Here is a 17721-nt window from a genome sequence, read left to right on the forward strand (position 1 = left end):
GGTCTATGCCTTTTCTGTTTAGAGCATAGACAGCCAAACTCAAACCCCGTGACTTACCAACAAATATCAAGCACTTTTGATTTACCCCTTTCCAGCGTTCCCATACTCCACATCCTTTATGAAGGACCAGCAACAGAGTGCTCAGAATGTGTGTGTGTGTTTTATTCCTTGTGCCAATAGTTCTTTAAGGAAGGATTACTTTTTCAAAATGAACTTTCATGATGTGTGTATCTTTAAGCGTAGATAGTGTGTGTGCAAGGCTAGAAGACAACTTGAAGGTCCCCTGACATTGAACTCAGGTTGTCTAATCGGATTTCAGCTGGTTTTTCACTCTATACAGTTCAGGGCCTGCCCTTAACCGGAACTGTCTAAGTTTAGGGTGAAATTTTCTGCCTCAATTGACTCAGTTAAGACACCTCCCACAGACTTGCCTGCAGGTAAGCTGCCCCGTGGTTTCTCACTAAGACCCGCAGTGGGTCTGTGAGAGTTCGGCTTCCGTTGCAGTGTACAGCCATCCCAGTTCTAGGTCGTGGCTAGTTGACAGGAGTTGCTAATGGAACCAGAGTAGGAGGGAAGGAAAAGATACTTTGCAAAGAGCCAGGCAAGCAAACCAGGAAAAAACACAGGATCAGTTGTCATGGATCTGTTGTTCCTTGAGGGTTTTATTGAGGTGGGCATGAAAACCGCATTTTGCCAAGGATAATGTAAGCCTTGGGTGTAGAAATTATGTTCAAATCTTGCCAAGCCAACTAAAGACCAAATAGCCACATTCTATATTTTTAATCGTGTGTGTGTGTGTGTGTGTGTGTGTGTGTGTGTGTGTGTAGGCCAGAAGTCATTCCTTCATTTCCACATTACATGTGGGTTCTGTGACAAGATCTGTGGGTTTGGATCTCATTGGTTTAGCAAGAGTAGCTAGTCATCAAGTTTCAGGGGTCTGTTTCCCACTCCCTGAATGCTGGACACGAGCTGTGTCTCCAGCATCCTGTGCTATGCACGTGGTGGAAGCTTCCCTTTTAACGACTCACGCAACACCCTTTCAGGACTTCTTGGAGGAAAATACAACCGTTGCTATAGTTTGTTAGTCATGGCAGCTTTCTCCAACCTCTCATTTATTTTTAGATAGTGTCTCATTAGGTAGGGTGGGCTGGAACTCATTATATAGACCGGGATGGCTTCGAACTCGTAGAAATGAACTTACCTCATGTGCTAACATGCCTAGCAAATCCCTCTTACTCATATTTTTCATGCTTGAAAGAATGCACCACACGAACAATTAACACCACGTTCTGCTGCCACTTGGTGAGCCACGATGCCAAGGCTTCTCATGCCTGAGGCTGAAACATTTCCCTTGGCCTTACTCCAGCAGGGAACCCTTGAGATTGGAGAAAGCGTTCTCCGTTCAGGATTTCTCCTTTTAAACCAATCTGTGCTTCTAGGAGCTGGAACCTTTAATGGCTGGGCTCTGAACCTCAGGACACATTTCTTATTGCCCCAGTGTAAATGTTTCTCATCAATGGCGCCAATCTCTTTTTAATTACGGCTGCTTTCTCCAGCTTTGTCTCATCTGTGTCTTTTAACATGTTCATGATCTTGTCCATTCTATGTGGTATTTTTATATCCTCCTGCTAAATATCTATCATAAGCCACAATAAAAGTGATGGACAATAACCAAGACTCAGCCTGGATAGAATGTCATACTTTTTTGAAACTTCTTCATCCACACTTGGACAAGGAAAATGCTTTCCTAGTCTTAGCATCACAGGCATGCAGAGGCCATGTCCCTGTGGCTGACCAGGGTCTGCCAGCATCTGCGTGGCTGCAGAACTTGGTGCTAATTGTTCCTGTGTGGACCAATAGGTGGTCCCTATTGAGTCTGGTTCAGTCAAGTTGTCAGGACACAGTGGAAGCACAGCCATGGTCTTTGCCAGACTGTCATGCCAATGATCTCTTGCCTATTTCTCAGCACAGTCTTTGTTCCCATCTGAAACGTCATAAGCACACCTTTTGCTGTTCATATTTCTGTTGGCATTCCAATCTTCCAAAATCTCACTGGGTGGTCCATTCATCTCTGCTTACAGCTCTCTAAATCTCCAGCCTACAGCTTCAAATTCTTCAACATTGTTGTGTAAACATAGTTCCAAAGACCCAGGAACGATACTGATCATGTTCCTCAGAGAAATCAACTCACTTCTCAGCACAGTATTGTTCTGTATAGTTTTATTGTTGCTGTGATGATATGTCTGACAAAAAGCAACATAGGGGAGGAAGCAGATATTTCAGCTCACAGTTTAGAGAAACACAGTCTACCATGGTGGGGAAGCATAAGGGTACACAGTTCAGGGTCTATTATGCTGGGAAAGACATGGAGGCAGGATGGCTTAGTCTGTAGTGTCAACCATGGAGAAAGGGAAAACCAGTGCTCATCTGGTCATTGCCTTTCCCCACTTATTCAGTTGGGCCACTACCATAGGACATGGTGCCAGCTTTAGGGTGGGTCATCCTGTCTGGAAATGCTCTCCCAGCTATGTCTCTTAGGTGGCTCTAAAATCCAGTTAAGCAGAGAATAAATATTAGCCGTTACAATATGCTGGGAGTCTTGTAAAACATTTTGAAACAGACAAATTATATTTCATGGGCTACTGGGCATTTTATGAGATGTGCTGGTATCATCTGTGGGTTGTGTACTTTTATACCTTGACTGCATCACTATACAACTCGGTAGAGATAGAGATTAACTTTAGAAAGCCGACAGGTATACACACAAACTGATGCCAATAACAATGCATATAATACTGTGTGGTGGAGAATATACATTTTTTAAAAAACTTCATTGATTTATTTACTTTATCTTATTGAGTGAAGAGTGAAAGAGGGAAAATGGGTCATGAGGAAGGGAGGGAGGACGAGAATATAAGTTTTTATAGATAAGATTTTCTTAAAACCAATTTGAACATCCCTATTGGTTTCCTCATTAGTAGTTAAGTAAATCATTTGAAATATCTTGTTTGTACAATATTATTTTGAAAAAACTTTATTGTATCTATTATTATTATTATTATTGAGGATGCATTGCCATGGCATGGGTGTTGGGATCAGAGGACAACTTTATGGAAGTGGTTTTCTTCAATAGTGACGAGTTCCAGGGATGGTCCTCGGGCTCTCAGGTTTACAGGCAAGCATCTTTACCTGCTGAGCCATCTAGCCACTGTTGCACACTTACCATGTTCACTAAGATTCCAGACAACCTGGATTCACATCAATGAAGGGCACATGGCTGGCTGTTTAAGCTCGACAGTTTCTGGTCCCTGGGGTCCTAGAAGGCGAATGCTAAGTAGAGGGCACTCCCCCCAACCCCCCCAGCTCTCTTTTCTAATGATTTCAGTTCTTCTTTCTGATTTACTCATGGCTGCTTAGTGTAACTCTCCTCCCATTGATAGTGACAACAGCCAGAAATCTGGTTTGGCCAAGCAAATCCCTGGTAATCCCTTTAAGGGAACTAAAGTTTACAGAGATACTCTCCTAGGTACAAGGTGGCAGCAAATCCTTCTAGTGCTCTCCGACGTCCCTGTCATTCTATAAGACTGCTACCCCAATGGTGAAGACTAGTGTCTTCTCTAGCGAACCGAACTTTTATCTTTCTGAATTTCTTTTTGACCAGGGGCTGAGTGTGTAGAACTAAAGCTGCTGTTCTTTACATGTTAATGTGTCTGCCTGGCTGAACAAAAAGCACATCCACTTCTGTGAGAGGATATTTCACTAACCTTGTTGAAGTTAAATCCATATATTTCTCCAACTAAAAGATCCTTGTTACAGAAAAAAGTACTGGGGGGGGGGGGTGTTTTGTTTTTTGAGATGAGGTTTCTCTGTGGCTCTCTCTGGCTGCCCTGGAACTAACTCTGTAGAGCAGGCTGGCCTCGAACTCACAGAGATCTGTCTGTCTCTGTCATGATTAAAGGCATGCACCACTACTGCCCTGCAAGTATACTCTTATATAAATAAAACACTTCTAAAATTCCCCCAAGTAAGAAATTCAATCTTTTATACTTTGAACATGAAATTAAAAAAATATCGATTCTACAGAAATGACTAAAAATAATTCAGGTTCAAAAACTAAAAGGCAAATATTTGACAAAATCACATTAGTGTTTGTTATTTAAAAAGCTACTTCTTTTTCTCAATGTTAGATATAATGAACATGTATATTTTATTTTACATTGGATATTTTTCCTTAGGAAGAGATAATTTTGCGTTTCCCAAACCTATTTAAGGTTTTAAATATGCCATCATTAATATTATATTTAAGATGATAAAAATATAAATTTATTTTTAAGATTTTAACGCAAACTAATATTTCATAGTAACATCTATTTAAACTAAGTCCTATGATTTGTAGACTTCAAACAGTTCGATTCAGTTGAGTGTGACAGCCTGTAGTTTAATCCCAGCTTTCAGGAGGCATAGGAAGACAGGAAAGAGGAGCTCCGAGTTCCAAGCCAGCCAAACCTACATAGTTAGGCTCTGTTTTAAAGAAAACGGTATTATTGCACTAACAGTAAATTAGGTTATTTAATGAATACGGTTGAATGCCTAGACATGTCTTAGCGTAACTGTAAGGTTTTAGTGAGGGATGAAGAGTTGGTTGAGTGGAGTCTAGTTCCCAGCCCCCATGTCAGGGAACACAATGGACGGTAACTCTAGCTCTACAGGATCCCACGCCTTCTTCTGGCCACTGCAGGCACTACACACACGCTGAATTTATTGATTGATTGACTGATTGGTTTTTTGTCACTTGTAAGAACGTGTAAAATGATTGCATGGGTCACAGAAAGTTGTATTACCCATCAAAACGGCCTCGGTTTCCTTAAATGCTCGAATAAGAGCGTTCCCAGCTACTCATTTTCTTGCTGGGGGACGGCAGGAGGATGTTCCCCAGCAGCGGTTTTTACTGAGCGCAGAAACCATAGCAGCCAGCGAGAAGGGAAAGTTTCGTACACCAGCTAGCGGCGAGACTCTGTCACCTCCTAGCCCCTTCCCGCAGGATGGGGGCCTCTTCCGCGCAACCTCGGCTTCCTCTGGGGCTAGCGTCACTCTTCTCGCTTCCCCGTAACTAGGTGATGAGAGGGACTTCCCACGGAGGCAAACAGACGTCATGCTGGGTCAGGGCGGTCCCCTGAGGAGTGCTGGATGAGACTGGATGACGGTCCCGTAGGCGCCGAGGTTCTGTGCAGGAGAAAATTTAAGAATATATTCGAGAAAGTATCCTATGGAACTTTACAGTCTAAAGTTTGTAGGGAGAAAAACTACTGCCTTGCCCTATTCAAAGATGGAGGCGCAGCTTTTCTGACTTTCACTTTTCCGTGTCAGCCAGAGCAACGCTCTCTGATTGGCTAGAGCACGGCGCCGCAATATGACGTTTTTGAGCGGTGACCAATCGACTGTGAGCTGAGGTGGACTTGGTGGTGGAAGCCGGAGCCGAGCTCTGCTGTCCGTGGGGCGCGGAAGGCTCTGTCCAGGTGAGTGGCTCCGGACAGGCTGGTTCTGTCATGGTGGATGGGCGCTTAGGAGAAGGGCCGAAGCCAGAGATGCCGGGGCGAGGTGGGCTTGCTTATGGGAGGAATCAGAGGGACTGGATGGCCCAGAAGCCGGCTAAAAGGGACTCCACACCATGCCTGATAGCAGACGGCGGATCTCTTGACTCCTTAGCCCTCGGGATTGGGGTGTTGGTGGTGGCTTGAACATCCAGAGAGACCGAATCCTCATGAAAACCTTGAATTTTGCTTTGTGATAAGTGAGACCAGAACCCAGATCTTCAGTACAGGATTAGGTATTTAACTGTGTCTACAGATGGTTACTCAGTCCTGGAAAGTTTTGTTCAGGAGAGATTAGAATGGCAAAGATATTTTATTGGATGCCTTTCTAGGCCTTTTATCCATTCGTCAGCCAGTCAGTCCGTCAGTCATTCTCTCTTCATTCACTCATTCATTCTTCCATTCGGCTCTCTTCAGATATCCTTACTCGTTGAGAGTTTGATAGGAGAAAAATGTATATTTTTCTCAGCACATCGAATTTAGCAAAAAATACATAGAACTTCAGAGGATTCATGAATTCACTGAAATCCTCTGTGGATTACGTGTCCAGGATTAATAATCAAGTTTAGAAGATCGAGGAAAGGATGCAGTGGGAAATAGGGAGCAGATGTTATATGTCTATACTTGGGGACTTGTACATTTAAGTACAGAACTTATGGAGGGGTTACCATTATTTAATAGGGTTTGCTGAAGTAACTACTGGAAATGGTGATGTTAGAATGGACTGTGACTTACTTACTAGTGCTTCACCCCCAGGTGCCTAAGTGCTTTCTGTAGGGTCAGCGTTTTGTCTTCCTGTGTTTGCCAAAGTAACAAGTAGATGCATTAGAGTTTCAGTTTGAACAGACATTTGGGACTTTGTTGTGGATTCTGTATGTTAGAATTATTAATTTGCTTTTCTGGGTATGTAAATTCGCCCACATCCAATTATTTGCAGGACACACACAGACACAGACACTTGTTTATATTTGTTTATATGTATGAATATCTCCAAATTATATATAGTTTTTTTTTTTTTTTTTTGATAGGATCTTCCTATGTAACCCAGGAGGCTGTGAACTCCCTTGTTTCTTCTGCTCAGCCTCGGAGATATGGAAATTACAAGAATATACTTCCATTCTCATTTCATAGGTTTAGTTTCTTGCTTTTCTTTCTTTTTTTTCTTAAGTTTACCTGTTTGAACATGTGCTTTGTGTGTGTGTGCACCTCTAAACCACTCACATTGGGGACAGAGGCAACTTCTGTGATATTGGGTTTTTCCTTCCATCTTTTTGTGGGATCTGAGGATCTCTCTTGGGTTGTCAAGACTTACGTGGCGAGCACTTTACCCACTGGGCCATCTTGCTAATTCTCTTTGCTTTCCCCATTGGCTTGTTCAGTCACGTGTCAATGTATCTTAGATCACAAATAGGATGCATTTGTTTAACAACATTGGGTTATCTGAGTCTGAAAGCTTAGTCTGAAAGACTAATTGTTAAAGAGTTACAGTCTTTCAAGGATGAGCATAAGCAAACACTAAGGCAGGAGAACAGGGTGAGACTCAATACAAAAGCTAACTTCCTTTCATGGTTTTGGTATGCCCATTAGAAATGCTTCCGTGCCAGGCTGCTTCCTGTTAATAATCGGATTCTCAGACCTGCATACAGTTCTTTTCTCCACAGTTAGCAAAGTGGGGGGGACACAACTTGATGACAGACATGAAAATCAAGGTTGCTTGGGATGTGACATTTCATACAGTATTAACTCGATAAAGGAGGGGAATAAGGAAAATTGTTGGATCATGAAACAGAATTTGAGACTTACCCTTGGACACATGGTTGAAACTGGTTTGTCTTAGAAATGTAGCGTCGTGGCTGAGTGCTTGCCTAGCATGCATAGGGTCCTGGATTTGACCCTTAGCATCACAAATAAATAAATACCCAACTACACACAGTTAACAAATGGTCAAGTAGTTCAACCTCTAACCTTTTTGATTACTATTTTTTCACGTTCTACAGAGATGGTTTGAGATTATTTTGTCTTTTTTTTTTTTTTTTTTTTTTTTTTTTTTGCCAACTTGACACAAGCCATTGTTATTTGAACCTCAGTTGAGAAAATGTTCTTATCAGGAAGACCCATGGGGGCATTTTCTTGATTGACGATTGATGTATGAGGGTCCAGCCCACTATGGGCAGTGCTACCCCTAGGCAGGAGGTCCTGAATTGTATAAGAAGAAGGCAGGCTGAGCATGTCCTGAGGAATGAAGTACACAGTGTTCTACCATGGCCCCTGTATTAATTAGTTCCTGCTCCGACTTTCCTGGAAGATGATGGACACTACACAGAAGCACTTGGGCACCTCGGGGGTGGGGTGGTGTGAGTTGAAATTAACCCTTCCCTCTCATGAGTCTTTTGGTTATGGACTTTATTATAGCGGTAGAAAACTAAGGCAGAAAGGAAGAATAAGCAACTTTGGGGGTCCAAGAGAAGGTCATTACTGTTATCCTGTAGTGACAGGTTTATCTAGACTAGGTATATGTGAAATACTACTTTATAAGGTCATCTCTTTGTTTGGGACCAAGCGCTGGGATTTCTGGTGTGAACCTTTGCACCTGGCTTGGATCCATCTTTTTTTCTTTTTGAAGATCAGCTGGGAATTTTGCATATAATTAAAACTTTATCTTTAGTTTCCTTTTAGACCATGGCAACATATCTGGAATTCATTCAGCAGAATGAAGAACGCGATGGTGTGCGTTTCAGTTGGAACGTGTGGCCTTCTAGCCGACTTGAAGCCACAAGGATGGTTGTTCCCTTGGCTTGTCTCCTCACTCCTTTAAAAGAACGCCCAGACTTGCCTCCTGTACAGTATGAACCTGTGCTTTGCAGTCGACCGACCTGCAAAGCTATTCTCAACCCACTTTGGTATGAATTCTTTTAAAAACTGCTGAAAGTGATGGCTGCAGTGAATTGTTGTCTTTATGTGAGTCTTATGAAAATCTCTTGATTTTTCCCCCCCTTTTTTGTGTTTTATTTTGTTTTTGTTTTTTTTTTTGAGACAGGGTTTCTCTGTGTAGCCCTGGCTGTTCTGTTCTCTCTGTAGACCAGGCTGGCCTTGACCTCACAGAGATCTGCCTACTTCTGCCTCTTGTGTGTTGGGATTAAAGTCGGGCACCACTCCCTTCACATCACTTCCACGCCAGCCCTCCCCAGTGAAAGTCACTTGCTTTCTATAGGACAGTTTCCAGTTTGAGATGAGAAGTAGATGGTGCGCTTCCCTGAGGATGGAACCTTTTTGGAAGATGCCCCAGACAAAATCAGATTTTTTTTTTTTTTTTTTTTTTTGAGGCATGTAACCCTATGTAGTCCTGGCTTTGCTGGAACGTAAATATGTACCCCCAGCTGGCCTCTAGCTCACAGAAATCCTCCTGCCTCTGCCTCCCAAGTACTGGGATTAGAGGCTTTCCTGGAATTGGAGTTTTATGTGAACAAGGGGAGGATAGAAAGGGTTTGCAGTTGTCCCTCTTTCATCCCTTCCTTTTCTTTCCTCCTTCTCTTTTCCCCCTCAGATTATTGGTTTGTTTCTGGATTGGTTGTAGACTTAAAGGGGTGTCCTTTGAAGCATTTTTAAAAAATCCAAAAACTTTGCTCTTTATACATATGTGCTTGCACAAGTACACATGCATGTGTGCATACCGTTTGTACGTGGGTGCCTGTGGAGGCAGAAGGAGTAGAACTTCTTGGTGCTCATGTTCTGGGTTCTGTGGGCTGCCCGGCATGGCGGCTAGGAACTAAACTCCTCCTCTGGAAGAATAGCAGTTGCTGGTAGCCACGAAGTCATCTTTCTAGCCTTGGCGGAAGAAACTTTAACTCCCAACGGTTTTATTGTTCAGTGTATTTTTTTTTTTTTTATCTGAGACTCTTTTAGTACATTTGGACACTAATGGGAAGAATTTTTACCCATTATTTTTTGAGATAGATGTCTTTGTTGCACAACTGGGTCTCAGATTCTAGTTCTGCGACCTTCCAGAATCATGGGACGGATGTAAGGCTTCCCCACCACAAACGGCTGAAGGAGTTTTGAAGCAAGTTGAAAGTGTTGAAATTTTTGGAGCACTTTTCCCTTTGCTTTATTTATCAAGCTCCTGTTGGGAAGTGACAGCTGTCACTTGCTAATATCCTAGGTACAAAGGGAGAGGAAGCAACAACCATGCTTATCAGTGGCCCGAGTGTGACATGTGCTTTTGTTATGGAAATGAAGAGGTTTGACATAGTGGCTGGGAATTGGTGGCTCAGTGGTTACGAGTATTTGTTGACAAATACAAATTTTAGCTAAAATAAACAAAGAGTATTTTTCCTCCAGCTGAGACCCACAGCCATGTTCCCAGCACCTACATGTGAGCTCAACCTTTATAAACTCCAGAACTAGGGATTCTTTGCCCTCTTCTGACCTCTGCTAGGCAGGTACTTACATACAGGCAAAACACACATATACACAAGAGAAAACTTAACATCTTTTTAAAAAAAGTTTTACATTGTTGAACAGTAAATGTTGGATAAATCATGATGACCAGGTTAAAATAGCAGGCAAAGGGAATAGTCTCTGAGTGAAGACATTTCACTTGCTAGGCAGTTTTCCCTGCACTGCAGGCCACAGGCTGGTCTGGATGCGCACACTCGGAGACACACGCCCTTTCATTTGTGTGGCTTTAAACCCACATTTGCATTCTAGCTTGAAAATACATACGATATGTGTTTATAACATTTATTTATCTGTCTTGCAGTCAAGTTGATTACCGAGCAAAACTTTGGGCCTGCAATTTCTGTTTTCAAAGAAATCAGGTATGTGATTTTAAATAATATACATGTTTATAGTTAGACATTTTGTTTTTGTTGACTGGTCTGGGAAAGGTCACATGAATTTAAATTTATATCCACACTTGCAATCTGCAGTCTTTGGTGCTGTCATGTAATAGCTCTTGTGAGGCACATTTGCATTGAATAGTAGAGGACGTAGCATTGTCTTCTCTCTAAGGGTCTGATAGGGAGTGAATACGTTACCTAAAGAAAATAGATCTGTTCATATTTTACTGGATGACAGTTTTCATCTTCTTGTAACTTTAGGGTTCCAGTGTCAGTGTTGAGCTTCTGCTTTAAAAGTGTGTTGTTGTTTTATTTTGGGTCTCTGTGTAGCCCTGGCTGTCCTGGAACTCAAGAGATCTGCCTGCCTCTGCCTCCCAAATGCTGGGATTAAGGTTTTTTAAACTGCTAAACTAAAAGTTGGATGCCAATGGAGTGTTCCTTTCCATCCCTTTCTTTTTCTTCTTCTTCTTTTTTTTTTTTTTTTTGGTGGTCAGATGAGATCTCTGACCTGTGTATGTTAACTGAACAATACTCATAGCTAAGACCTCCTTTTAAAAGTAACTGAGGATAAAATTGTTCTAAAACTGGATTGTAGTAATTATTACATTACTTACTTTTTAAAACTCATGGAACTATGCTTTTAAAATGGGTGACTTTTATGATATGTAAGCTATACCTAAATAAAGTTGATAGCACTAATCATATTCAACAGAGTTCAAACAGCTCCTAGGCTATTAAGAACATGTATAGGGGTTCCCAATGAAGGAACTAGAGAAAGGACTGAAGGAGCTGAAAGGCTTTGCAACCCCATTGGAAGAACAACATTATCAACCAACCAAACCCTCCAGAACTCCCAGAGACTAAAACACATTGAGCACCCATGGAGAGACCCATGGCTCCAGTTCCATATATAGCAGAGGATGGCATTGTCTGGCGTCAATGGGAGAAGAGGCCTTTGGCCCAGTGAATGTGTGTTTTTTTCCAGTGTAGGGGAGTGCCAAGGCACTGAGGTGGAGAGTGTGGTTGGGAGAGGGAGTACCTTCATGGAAACAAGTGCAGGGGGAGGGGGTTGGGAGTGGGGAAAGGGAATAACATTCGAAATGTAAATACGAAGAATATCCAATAAAAAATTTCAAAAGAGAAAAAAAGAGAACATGTATTTACTCATATAGTAATCATAACTGTGATTAATTTCGTTTTTCACATATAGCACCTGTTAGGGTCAAGGACGGCAAGCACAGTATAAACAGTATACAGTTGGTGACTGCTTTCACTTTCTTGAGCTTGTGAGGTTTTCTTCACAGAGCATGTGTATCTTAGGGTTCTACTGCTGTGAAGAGACACTGTGACCACACAACTCTTACAAAGGCAAACACTTAATTGGGGCTGGCTCACAGTTTCAGAGGTTCAGTCCACTGTCATCATGGCAGGAAGCACGGCAGTACACAGGTAGACATGGCATTGGAAAAGCCTGGAGTTGTATAGCTCCATCTGAAGGTAGCCAGGAGGAGATTATCAGACATTGGGTAGGGCTTGAACATGTACGTGAGACCTTAAAGTACTCCCCACAGTGACACACTTCTTCCAACAAGACCACACCTACTCTTACAAGGTCATAGCTCCTAATAGTGCCACTATTCAATGGGCCAAGCATGCAGACATATGAGCCTATGGGGCCATAACTATTCAAACCACCACAATGTATTATTCTATTGATAATAAACTTAAAGGCTTTATTGTCTATATGTGTTTTTGTCCTCCCAGAGCTAAGAGCTTTGTGTGTGCTGGAGAAGTTCTGTATCACTGAGTATCTCTTTGGCTTTGTACAGATTACTGAAGACAACCTCAGAATATAATTTGCAGGGCAAAGCTTAAGCAATGTGCCTTTCTTTTTTAAAACGACTTATTTATTTTTATTTCATGTGCATTGATGTTTTACTTGCATATCCATATGAGGGTGTCGGATGCTCTGGAACTGGAGTTACAGGCAATTGTGAGCTTCCATGTGGTTGCTGGGAATTGTACCCAGGTCCTCTGGAAAAGCAGCCAGAGTGCTCTTAATCACTGAGCCATTTCTCCAGACTTTTTGGGTCATAAATTTTAAACCCTGTGAACTTGGCTGTATGGATGAGCGAACAGGTCTTTTCTAAATAGTAAACACCTTTTAAGATTATAAAATCATAGACATGTAAGAGAATTAGAAGCTTTGAGTACTTACATTTGCATTTTTGTAACATGTTTTGGGCTTTCAGAATTAGCATGGTCATGAACCCGTTTTATGAGTGGAGGATGAGTGTCCCTTGCATAGCGGGAGCTCAGAGACGGTGCAGTTTCCTAACAAGGATGTGCCTAGGCTAATCCCCAGGACAGAGGAAAAGGTAGAGCACTGGTCACTCCTCACCCTAAGTCAATGTTTCGCTTTCTTCTGTCAGTTTCCCCCGGCGTATACAGGCATATCCGAGGTGAATCAGCCTGCTGAATTGATGCCCCAGTTTTCTACAATTGAGTACATGATCCAGGTAATTTTGTCACGTGTTTAATGAACGTTGAGTTTCTTTTGAAATACTTGGAGTTCTATGTTTCTTACCTGTTCTCAAGAGGAAAAGTTGGTATCCATGGGAGTAGGATTCCAGACAGTATGTTGTAGGACATTTGTGTTACTGGCATCATTTTCAGGTCTTGAACCAGGCTTAAGAAAAGATGGACCTGACCAAATTTAAAGCCTATCCACCACAGCCTTCCACATCTCACCTGAAAACACTTCACATTCTAGGTGGTCAGCTTAAAAGTTATGTCTCCCTTCCTGCCACTGGCCTGTGTGTGCTAGAAGGAAAGATGGGTTTGCAAGGATCATCCTGTCCTGAATTAAACCCTGCAGTCTGTTTCCTTTCCTATCTACCTGCACTTATCTGCTACCTCTGTTTCTCCCTGAGCATTCTAGGACATAGGTCCCGACCCACCCACCCGTGATCTCTTTCTTGAGTATGGTTTTTGTGAAATCAATACCAAGTGCAGTTGAAGAGATGAACAGTAATGGGGGCTAGCCTGAGTTAGAAAGGTCAGACACAGCCCTTCTGTTCTTATCACTGACCTCTTTCTTCTACACCCCCTGTCTCATTTGGTAGAACATCCATTGATGTATTATTCAGAACATGCCTAGACCCCACCCACCATTCCTTTCCCACGCTAGCCATCCTGAGCAATGTGCCTCCTCTCACACATGGACAGTCTCTTAGTTGTTCTCCCTCAGTTATCTTCGTGGTTCTTCTTAACCCAGCAGCCAGTCTCACTCTGTAGAGACACGTTCAGTCACTGGTGGACTGAATCGGCCCCTCTTCACCCAAAGCAAAACATAGTCTTCAAGGTCTCTTGTCTTATTTCCCACTATGTCTTTGCTCTGATCCTCAAGTGTCACATCTGCAGGAGGGTGTTAGAACTCTTTTTTCTCTGCATTGCTCCCCGTTTCCCTCCCTTCTCCCCCAAACTATAATTTGTTTATGGTGTTTGGTGTGTGTGTGCATGCATGTGTGTTTGCATACATGTGTGTGCACATGTGTGAGTGAGTGTGTTTGTGCTCGTGTGATAGCATCTGTACTTGTGTGTGCTGCGTGCTCATGCATGCATGTGCATGTATGTGTGTTTGAGTGTGTGTGTGTGTTTGTGTATGAGTGTGTGTGTATGTGTGTGAGTTGGTGTGTGCTGGGGCGTAGTGTGGCAGTCAGGACAATTTGTGGAGCCAATACTTCTACCTTGTGGTCCTGGGGATTGAGTGCAGGTCATCAGGCTTGGTTTGGCCTTTACCTGCTGAGCCATCTAGTTACCTCAGCTTTTACCTTCTTAATGAAGCTGCCCTCATCTTGCTATCTCGTTAGTTTGTATTTATTTAGTTTTTGAGACATAGTATCACTATTTTGCTGTCCTAGGACTCAGTATGTAGACCAAGATGGCCTCAAACTCACACAGATCTATCCACCTCTTTCTCCTGAATGCTGGGGTTAAAGCCATAGGCCAGCATCCCCAGCCATGATCTCTCTGTTTAACACAGGGATCTGGTCCATCTTAGCTACTGCTGCTCCCTGGCTTTTCAGTGATATATCCCAGGGTCTGCAGTAATGCCTGGCATATAGTCGGTATTGAATATTGAATACCTTTTTAGTTTTATGTTTGTTTTGATAGCCTTTGGGTTCTCATCATTTGATGAGGTAATCTGTCAGTTGATGAGGTAAAGCTGGGATAGAGTCTTCCCGACACAGCTCTCTCCCCTGGGTATTCACAGGCATGCAGACTTGCTGTCCTGTACCTAATTTGTCCTGTGGAATGCAGGTTTGTCCCTGTGCAGATGTTTATTTACTTTTCGTGTTAATGAAAACTATGGAAATTGGATCTTTCTGTGCTTGCTGGTTATGTCTGTTTGTATACTGATCATCACGCCGTTTTTCTTTTTTGGAAGAGAGGCGCTCGGTCCCCTCTGATCTTTCTCTATGTGGTTGACACATGTTTGGAGGAGGATGACCTTCAAGCACTCAAAGAGTCCCTGCAGATGTCTCTGAGTCTCCTTCCTCCAGATGCCCTGGTTGGTCTTATCACTTTTGGGAGGATGGTACAGGTTCACGAGCTAAGCTGTGAAGGAATCTCCAAGAGCTATGTCTTCCGAGGGACCAAGGATTTAACTGCAAAGCAAATACAGGTTAGTACCTTATAAAGAAGCAGGAGCAACGGTAGATCTACAATGGTGGTATTTACTTTTAGAGATAATGGAAATTGGATCTTTCTGTTTTTCCTTCCAGGAGATGCTGGGTCTGACCAAGTCAGCCATGCCTGTGCAGCAAGCCAGACCTACTCAAGCTCAGGAGCAGCCTTTTGTTTCCAGCAGGTGAGACACCAGCAGAGTCACATGGTCTGTGGCGGGCGTGCCTAACAGCCCTGGTGACCAGGAAGAGCAATAAAGACTGAGCCAGTAGATACTCAGTTCCTCATAGAAATGTTTTAACATTGTTCACAGTCTCCTCATTGACACATGGCTGTTATCCCTGATCGTTAAGTAAAGCTGACGAAGCATAAAACACTTTGGGTATTTTTAAGTAAGCCTGTGAGGAGGCACTCACTTCCTGCAGTGTGTGAAGAAAGCGGGCTGCTGGAGACAGCCTCCACTCTGTCAGAAAGCAGAGCGTTTCTCTACTCAGCTCATTAGGCTCAAGGGGCATGCAAACAGCAACTTCAGCCTGGAGGACACTGTCCACAGAAACGGGTCTCAAACTGGAGCCACATTAGGCTTATTATTAGGATTTCCTTGCTTTTCACTAAAATTGCTTGGAATTGCTTCTGTATTTACAGAGATAATTTTGAAGAAAAAGTTTGTCTTTTTCCTATCGAATAATTGCTTTGAAGAGCAGTTAAATGTGACCTAGGGTTGAAGATCAAGGTGCTTTACTAAATCACAGCTGATGTTCCCTTTTGAAATCATACAGATTTCTACAACCCGTTCACAAGATTGACATGAACCTCACAGATCTTCTTGGGGAGTTGCAGAGGGACCCATGGCCAGTAACTCAGGGGAAGAGACCGCTGCGATCTACTGGTGTTGCTTTGTCCATTGCTGTTGGCTTGTTGGAGGTAATTCAGAGACCTATCAAGTCATACAAGCTGTTCTTTCCTTGTTAGCTTTGTTGGAAAATGTCTTGTACCTTAAGTTAGTCTTTTGCCTTTGTATCAGAAAATGTTTCTGTCATTATTATCTACATTGAGGAGGACCTCAGTTTTTGTGAAAAGCTAAGGGAACTGGAGCAGTGGAGAGGGGTTTCACTAAAGTAGAAGTCCAAACCGTCTGGTTTGGAGAAGTAAGAACCATTCTTCTCCCCCGCCACGCGTGTTTCTCTGCAGCAGCACTGAATACAGAACCTGAAACACAGTCTTTATCTATTTTTAGGGTACGTTCCCAAATACTGGAGCCAGGATCATGCTGTTCACTGGCGGGCCCCCAACCCAAGGACCCGGCATGGTGGTCGGAGACGAGCTGAAGACTCCTATTCGCTCCTGGCATGACATTGAGAAGGACCACGCACGGTTCATGAAGAAGGCAACCAAGGTGCGCCCTCGGGTCCCAGCTGTAGTCAGGTCTTAGCCCGCCATGGGCTGCGAGGTCAGGGGCTGTGTAGTGACACTCTTCCGTGCCTTTGAGCTTACTGACCCCCGACTAGAGTGACCTGATTTGACAGGGCTGTTTCTAGGGGTGAGCTCCATGCTCCTCTTGTTGGTTACATATGTCCGTAGGTGTGGAAAGACGTGCCTTGGGAACTCTGCTTGTTTCCTGAGAGCTTTCTTTCTTTACAGCATTATGAGATGCTTGCCAATCGGACTGCTACAAATGGCCACTGCATTGATATTTATGCTTGTGCCCTTGATCAAACTGGACTTCTGGAGATGAAGTGCTGTCCAAATCTTACAGGGTATGCTCACATGGGACACGTGGGAACTGGGGAAGGAATGAATGATGGAGTTACAGGGGTGAGTGAATGAGTGATGGGCTTGCAGGGCTGAGTGAGGCTAGCTTCGGAGTTTTCAGGTGGCTCTGAGGTTTGGAATCGGTGGCTGGAAAGGGACTGTGGGCCCTGTGGAGGAAGAAGCAGTGCTTAGAGAGGTCTCAGGATTTCACCAGGAACAAGCCACATCCGAGTAACTTTGTTTCTTTGGGGTTGTTGGACTTGTCTGCAGACCAGACCATGGAGTATGGAGTACTTGGTCCGCAGCAGTGCACTTCCTTGTGATAAGGAGTAAATGCCATCTGAGTGTCAGTGTCAAGTAGTTAGAAGAAGGTTGACCTGGCTAATGACTGATTAATGCCAGTCACACGGTCGCCTGATGGGGTACGCTTGCCACCAAGTCATATTGTTCTCAAGTGAATGAATTCTCAGCTTGCAGTGATGCCTGGACCAGGAACCTTAGGGCTCATGGGAACTAATTAGGAATGTTCTTTGGTTTTCCTTAGACCCTCTGCTAAAAGCAAAAGCTCTTGGGGAGCAGCGTGATTTGGGTGCTCATCAAAGTGCAAGAAGCACTAGGTGGAGCAGAGAGTCTGAGGCGCAGCTGCACATTGGTGTCCACTACAAAACAAGCTGCTGTGTCTGTCATGTTCCCGCCCCCAACCCCCAGCAGCCTAATGTAATGAACAAAGGGCGTGGTGTGGGTACCAGCATTCTTCAACGTTCCCCTCCAGCGATTCTAACGTAGAACAGAGTTTGAGCACACACAGCCTTGGTTTCTCTGAGAGCTCATTAGAAGTGCAGCCTCTCAGG

At 43.4% G+C, this 17721-nt stretch overlaps 1 protein-coding gene across 1 annotated transcript in view; it reads left to right on the plus strand.

Annotated features, from left to right (window-relative positions):
- The first annotated feature begins 5445 nt into the window (after positions 1-5445).
- Positions 5446-17721, plus strand: part of SEC23B (SEC23 homolog B, COPII coat complex component) — a 33506-nt gene continuing 21230 nt past the window's right edge. Inside the window, exons 1-9 of the mRNA XM_080931614.1 lie at positions 5446-5516; positions 8257-8491; positions 10351-10408; positions 12862-12948; positions 14880-15116; positions 15217-15302; positions 15898-16042; positions 16356-16514; positions 16760-16875. Of these exons, the coding sequence (XP_080787740.1) occupies positions 8271-8491; positions 10351-10408; positions 12862-12948; positions 14880-15116; positions 15217-15302; positions 15898-16042; positions 16356-16514; positions 16760-16875 (1109 nt within the window). The 5' untranslated portion in view covers positions 5446-5516; positions 8257-8270. The remainder of the gene's footprint in view (positions 5517-8256; positions 8492-10350; positions 10409-12861; positions 12949-14879; positions 15117-15216; positions 15303-15897; positions 16043-16355; positions 16515-16759; positions 16876-17721) is intronic.

This window comes from Micromys minutus (genome assembly GCF_963924665.1).
Source record: "Micromys minutus genome assembly, chromosome: 17".
NCBI classification, from domain to species: Eukaryota; Metazoa; Chordata; class Mammalia; order Rodentia; family Muridae; genus Micromys; species Micromys minutus.